Genomic DNA, 7,561 nt, shown 5'->3' with positions numbered 1-7,561 from the left:
TGTAGTCAGGCAAAAGGAGTGAACACTGCAGCCGTAAGTGTCGTTGTACAGTCAGATGTCTTGGCTGTTGGAGTGTCAGTATTGCCGCAATATCATGCGGGGCAAAAATGTGCGTCTCATGTCCAAGACGCTCCATGTCATGTCATATGTCCAACCACTCGTTGCTTGACAAGATTGCAGACATAATTCTTGGACATGAGACGCACATTTTTGCCCCGCATGATATTGCGGGGCATGAACTCCCCTCATGCAACTTGGTGATGCCCGGGCCACGGGGTCAAGGCGGGACGAATAATAGCCCACTGGTCGTTGCCTATTGTCATGTGACTGTGTGAGCACCCCTGCTGCGTGACCTTCATTCTCAGACACATACAAATGGAAAGGTCGAGTATAGTCCGGGATGCCGAAGGTAGGGGAGGAAGCAATAAGCCGCTTTAATTCAGAGAAGGCACGATAAAGGCTTTCCATACAAACCGGTGATCTCTCCTTATAGTTCATTATATCGTCTTTCAGGGCATTGTAGAGAGGTTGTGTTATGCGGGATGCATCCAATATCCACTGACGACAATAAGTACATTGTCCAAAAAAAACACGCTGGAGTTCAGTCTCATCTTTCGGAAAAGGGAACTGACGGCTAATATTCTTTCTTTTGTGAGGTGTCTGACACCCTGAAGTAGACAGTGATCCAAAAATGTCACTTGACCAAGGCAGAACTGAAGTTTCGACGCCAAAACTCGACAGTTCAGATCTGCCAGATACTTGAGGAGGCAAGAGCACAAGAAAAGGTTTTTTGTTTTTTTTTCTATTTTTTGGAGGATCTCTGAATCCTCTTCTTGTGCTCTTGCTGTTTAGAATTAGGACTCGTAAGCATGGGGACCCTTGACGCGGGTTACGAGCTTGCGTATTTTGGCCAAAGTATAAACTAATACCTCACAAAAATTTTTTATATTTTTTTGTGTTTCTTTGCATTTTTTACGGGGTGCAGTTGGGCCCATTTTTGTCTTGTAAACTGTGGTGTCTGTTCACATGGGGTGCATTTGGATAGCGTTGGGCAGGCCCGCCTGATCTAATAGAAGGGTGTCACTACTAGGCTTGCCTGGATGCTGTGCATCTCCATTGTGTGAACAGCGCCACATACAAGTCTTTTATGTGCAGCATTGTGCCAAGCAGCCACCCCCTCCATTAGTTTGGTAGGTTGAGAGTGGTTGCCTCATCGGTTATGCTGCACCTGTGTTGTCTCCATCTTAACCACATGGGTCCACTGCATCCTGATAGTGCATTTGTTTAGAGGCCTAGGCAGGTAAGAAGCTCTGCCTTGTTTTGCTGCTGTTTTTTTTTTTTTTTTTTTTTTTAGATACTTGAGGAGGCTAACAGTGGCAGCAATGGCTTCCTGCTCTGTTCGTGCACAACAAAAGATCATCCACATACTGAAGCAGCATGACATAGGGGTGATTTAACTGCCAGGATAAAAGACACTCGCCCATATTTTTTGCAAACTGATTGGGACTATTTTGGGCCCCTTGTGGCATAACTGTCCATGTCAATTATCGTCCCGGATAAGTGAATGCAAACAAAAACTGGCAATTTGGGTGTAATGGAATGCTGAAAAAGGCATTGGCAAGGTCGATGACTGTGAACCAAGCAGCATCCTGAGGTATCTGGGACAAAAGAGTATGTGAATTAGGCACCACCGGAGTTTCTAGAACAGTAGCTGCATTAACTGCCGGTAGATCTTGTACCAGCCGGTACGCAGGGGGTTGGCCGGGTGAGGTCTTTTTCGTAACGGGAAACAAGGGCGTGTTACATGGGGAAACACAGGGTACCAGGGCACCATTATCGAGTAAAGTTTGTATTTGCCCCTTGAGGCCCCGCTCCTGACCATGTTTCAAAGGGTGCTGATGGACTTTGGGAAAAGGGCACCAGGTTTACGAAACACTTTTACTGGTTCTACAGGCATTTTCCCTATATCATCTGGCCCTTTTGACCAAAGTTTGGGTGGTATCTCTGACAGATATGGGGTGAGTCGCTGGTCCTCAGGCATTATTGGGGGTGGATCTGGGCCTATCAGGACCATCGTAACCGTAGGAAGGGCATGTAGGATACAGATCTCCTCACTATCTTTATCTGCATAGGGGTTATATAATGTAAGGACCATCTGACCATCATCTTGGAATTGTATTCTGGAGCGGAACTGTGATAATAAATCTGCCCCCAGTAAATTTACCAGACATGTGGGAGAGATTAGGAACTGAGCAGTAACCTCAGGGAAGGGTCCCACAGGGATGGGTTTTGTAAGAGTATGTTTATTGGGTCTGCCATCTACTCTAATTAAAACAAGCTCTTGATCTTAGAATTGACATGGCAGGGCTTGGGAGGGAGATTCCCAGACATAGGGTTAAAAGGGATATTGGCCAGACAGGTGCTGGTAGTGGGCGACTCAATTATTAGGGGAACAGATAGGGCAATCTGTCACAAAGACAGGGATCGTCGAACGGTGTGCTGCCTACCTGGCGCTCGAGTCCAGTAGCAGTGGGGTACCACAGGGCTCAGTTTTGGGCCCTCTTCTTTTTAACATATTTATTAATGACCTTGTAGGGGGCATTCAGAGTAGAATTTCAATATTTGCAGATGACACTAAACTCTGCAGGGTAATCAATACAGGGGAGGACAAGTTTATATTATAGGAGGATTTATGTAAACTAGAAGCTTGGGCTGATAAATGGCAAATGAGCTTTAATGGGGATAAATGTAAGGTCATGCACTTGGGTAGAAGTAATAAGATGTATAACTATGTGCTTAATTCTAAAACTCTGGGCAAAACGGTCAATGAAAAATACCTAGGTGTATGGGTGGATGACAAACTCATTCAGTGGCCAGTGTCAGGCAGCTGCTACTAAGGCAAATAAAATAATCGGATGCATTAAAAGAGGCATAGATGCTCATGAGAACATAATTTTACCTCTATACAAGTCACTTGCTCGACCTCACTTAGAATACTGTGCACAGTTCTGGTCTCCAGTGTATAAGAAAGATATAGCTGAACTGGAGCGGGTGCAGAGAAGAGCGACCAAGGTTATTAGAAGACTGGGGGGGGGGGGTCTGCAATACCAAGATAGGTTATTACACTTGGGGCTATTTAGTTTGGAAAAACAAAGACTAAGGGGTGATCTTATTTTAATGTATAAATATATGAGGGGACAGTACAAAGACCTTTCTGGTGATCTTTTTAATCATAGACCTGAGACAGGGACAAGGGGGCATCCTCTACGTCTGGAGGAAAGAAGGTTTAAGCATAATAACAGACGCGGATTCTTTACTGTAAGAGCAGTGAGACTATGGAACTCTCTGCCGTATGATGTTGTAATGAGTGATTCGTTACTTAAATTTAAGAGGGGACTGGATACCTTTCTGGAAAAGTATAATGTTACAGGGTATATATACTAGATTCCTTGATAGGGCGTTGATCCAGGGAACTAGTCTGATTGCCGTATGTGGAGTCGGGAAGGAATTTTTTTCCCCAATGTGGAGCTTACTCTTTGCCACATGGGTTTTTTTTGCCTTCCTCTGGATCAACATGTTAGGGCATGTTAGGTTAGGCTATGGGTTGAACTAGATGGACTTAAAGTCTTCCTTCAACCTTAATAACTATGTAACTATATTGGAGTATGGGACTGGATTTGTGTAAGGTGGGAGGGCAGGAGCTGAAGTCTGTTGCGTGGACCACGGATAAGGAACGGAGCTGCGTCCTTGTAGCTGTGGTGGTGGCTGAGGTTGGAGCAGGAATCGCTGTGGCTACTGGTTTAACCTTTGCCTTTCCTGCTGATGCGGAGCGGGCTAAGTTCTTCTGAAAGCTTTTAATTCATCGTCTGGAGTGGAATTCTTGATGTCAGGTCTAACTGACATTATTGCCTCTTTCAATTCGAGTTTAAGGCTGGACATCAAAGTGGCTATAAAAAAGGTGTGTTTGGACTTTATTATACAATGAGAATCCCAGATCATTAAATACTACCATAAGACGCCCAGAGAACTTCTCGGCAGTCAAGGATATATTGATATCTTGGGGTTAAGAGGCATAGGGCTAACAGTCGGGAGGAGAGGCTTGATTTCCTGGGGAGGGACCTTATCTAGCAGGGAAAGCCCCTGTCCCAAATTTTTAATTGTTTGTCTCTCTGGCACATTAATCTCAGTCACTTTCTCAGTTCCTTCTTGCACCACAAAACATCCAGTTTTTTGTCATAGTAATAGAGAACTTTCCTTTTTCAATGTAACAAAAACAATCAGAATTCACTTCCTCTGTTAATCCTCAATTTGCTATATATCAACCACTAAACTTGAAGCAGGTGAATCTTTTACCAATCTTTCAATCACACTGATAACCATACAATCACTTACAAGTTTCCTTCTAAAACTAGGCACCATATTTCACTTTCAACTTCAACTTACAATATTTCTTTCTACTGCAATACAATATTGTTGCTTTAACCCCTTCATGACCCAGCCTATTTTGACCTTAAAGACCTTGCCGTTTTTTGCAATTCTGACCAGTGTCCCTTTATGAGGTAATAACTCAGGAACGCTTCAACGGATCCTAGCGGTTCTGAGATTGTTTTTTCGTGACATATTGGGCTTCATGTTAGTGGTAAATTTAGGTAAATAAATTCTGCGTTTATTTGTGATAAAAACGGAAATTTGGCGAAAATTTTGAAAATTTCGCAATTTTCACATTTTGAATTTTTATTCTGTTAAACCAGAGAGATATGTGACACAAAATAGTTAATAAATAACATTTCCCACATGTTTACTTTACATCAGCACAATTTTGGAAACAAATTTTTTTTTTGTTAGGAAGTTATAAGGGTTAAAATTTGACCAGCGATTTGTCATTTTTACAACGAAATTTACAAAACCATTTTTTTTAGGGACCACCTCACATTTTGCCCCTGGGACAACCCAAAAAAAGCGGTACTCAGTGAAAGGAAGAGGGCGTCTCAAACTAACCCTCCGGACACCTCTGGACATATATATCACCACGCCTGATTCTAACAGTGATTAGGATTTCAGGATATTTTGACTATAAAGAAAATTACATCACTGGTCAATCCGGGGTGTCCGTCCCTTATGAGGTACGGTTCGAGCACTGGGCCCCCAACGGAACTACACCTCTATAGGATTCCACCCAAAAATCACCCCACCATCGGGGACAAACCTCAGATCCTCTTTGCAGCAACAAACACAGAAAAAACCAGACCAAATGGTCAGTCTGGACAGTATAACTGCCAACTTACCGTGGTTTTTGTGGGGGATGATCAGTCCCAATTTTCCAGTGCCTGTGTCCGGTCTGAGGGTCCTTTGTCTTGTTGTCCTCCGGGGGGCAGAGGCGTTCCTGTTTGGGGCCCCACGTTCGGGCGCCAAATGTTGAGGGAGGATCTAAAGTGATCCTTCACGGTTGACTCAGTGATTTCTAAATTAATCTACAGGGCGTTGCCGGCAACTGAAAATGACCAGATGGAGACATGTGTCTCTTTTTGGGGGGATCACGCAGATCTCTGGCCCCCGTTTATTGTGTATCACTATTCATAATCATAGAAATCATACTTCAACCAATCAGCATAAGAACACACTCACAGATCTTAACCTATAAGAATGCAGGAACAGTCTGTACGTCAATGTCTAGTAGACCAATACACCCTCAGTCTCATGTCCTGTCCAGGTTGCAACAATCAAGGTCTCATAACAGCTGTGAACTTTAGCCTAGTAACAAAATTTATATCAAAACAGCAAAATGGAGTCGTCAAAAAGTACAAAATGGAGAATCTTTCTTAATTCGTTCCTTCACATTGTAAACATCAAAAGTTTCTGTCCTGTGTGAATTCTTAGATGTGTTACAAGATTTCCTTTTTGGGTAAAACATTTCCCACATTCTGAACATGAATATGGCTTCTCTCCAGTATGAATTCTCTGATGTATAATAAGATGCACTTTAACCGCGAAGGACTTCCCACATTCCGAACATGAAAATGGCTTTTCTCCTGTGTGAATTCTCTGATGTGTAATAAGATACCCTTTATCTGTGAAGGACTTACCACATTCTGAACATGAAAATAGCTGCTCTCCTTTGTGAATTCTCTGATGTTTAATAAGACTCCTTTTAGCTGTGAAGAACTTCCCACATACTGAACATGAAAATGGCTTTTCTCCTGTGTGAATTCTCTGATGTGTAATAAGATACCCTTTATCTGTGAAGGCCTTCCCACATTCTGAACATGAAAATGGCTTCTCTCCTTTGTGAATTCTCTGATGTTTAATAAGACTCATTTTAGCTGTGAAGAACTTCCCACATACTGAACATGAAAATGGCTTTTCTCCTGTGTGAATTCTCTGATGTGTAATAAGATACCCTTTATCTGTGAAGGACTTACCACATTCTGAACATGAAAATGGCTTTTCTCCTGTGTGAGTTCTCTCATGCACAGCAACTTGTGATTTATATGAAAAGCATTTCCCACATTCTGAACATGAAAATGGCTTTTCTCCTGTGTGAATTCTCTGATGTATAATAAGATACCATTTATTTTTGAAGGACTTCCCACATTCTGAACATGAAAATGGCTTTTCTCCTGTGTGAATTATCTGATGTCTAATAAGATGCTCTTTATCTGTGAAGGATTTCTCACATTCTGAACATGAAAATGGCTTTTCTCTTGTGTGAATCCTCTGATGTGTAATAGGATGCCCTTTAACCACGAAGGACTTCCCACATTCTGAACATGAATATGGCTTTTCTCCTGTGTGAATTCTCTTATGTCTAATAAGACTCGCTTTATCTGGGAAGGATTTCTCACATTCTGAACATGAAAATGGTTTTTCTCCTGTGTGAGTTATCTGATGTCTAATAAGACTCGCTTTATCTGTGAAGAACTTCCCACATTCTGAACATGAAAATGGGTTTTCTCCTGTGTGAATTCTCTGATGTCTAATAAGACTCCTCTTATGTTTGAAGGATTTCTCACATTCTGAACATGAAAATGGGTTTTCACCTGTGTGAATTCTCTCATGTATAACACATTTTGATTTATCGGTAAAGCATTTCCCACATTCTGAACAGGAGTATGGCTTCTCTTCTTCATGTTTGCCTTGAGTAAGATAATCTGAGCTTTTAGTAAATTCTTTATGACAGTGAAATCTTGTATCCACGTTGTCACCTGGAATTGTGGTAACAGTGCAAGATCGCTCAGGAGAGGGTTCCTCATGATTAGGAGGATTATAAGAAAGTGAAGTGCTGGGAACTCCAGGAGGTCCATGAAGGGTAATGAGGCTTTCTCCATTAGAGTGCTTCCTGATATCTTCTTTTTCACAATTTAGAGATAAACTGTTATTATCACAAGGAGTTCCTATAAAGATGAAAGATAAAATTCACAAAAGGGATTATGAAATTTGATGGAGCTCAAAATGAAGACCCTCGTCAGTGAAAGGACTATTAATAAGGAAGACAACTACATGCTATAACATTATCACAATAGGTAAAGTGAATAACATTTATAAAATGGTGAAATTGGCACAA

General features: G+C 41.9%; 1 protein-coding gene across 2 annotated transcripts in view; it reads right to left on the bottom strand.

The window, feature by feature from the left end:
• Nucleotides 1-5,360: 5,360 nt before the first annotated feature.
• Nucleotides 5,361-7,561, bottom strand: part of LOC138657415 (zinc finger protein 271-like) — an 89,610-nt gene continuing 87,409 nt past the window's right edge. For both annotated transcript variants that reach the window (XM_069745190.1, XM_069745192.1), the window contains exon 11: nt 5,361-7,391. In XM_069745190.1, the coding sequence (XP_069601291.1) occupies nt 5,833-7,391 (1,559 nt within the window). In that variant the 3' untranslated portion in view covers nt 5,361-5,832. The remainder of the gene's footprint in view (nt 7,392-7,561) is intronic.

This window comes from Ranitomeya imitator, chromosome 1, assembly GCF_032444005.1.
Source record: "Ranitomeya imitator isolate aRanImi1 chromosome 1, aRanImi1.pri, whole genome shotgun sequence".
NCBI lineage: Eukaryota > Metazoa > Chordata > Amphibia > Anura > Dendrobatidae > Ranitomeya > Ranitomeya imitator.
Note: the sequence above shows the minus strand (reverse complement) of the source record. Positions and strands in the feature narration are given on the sequence as shown.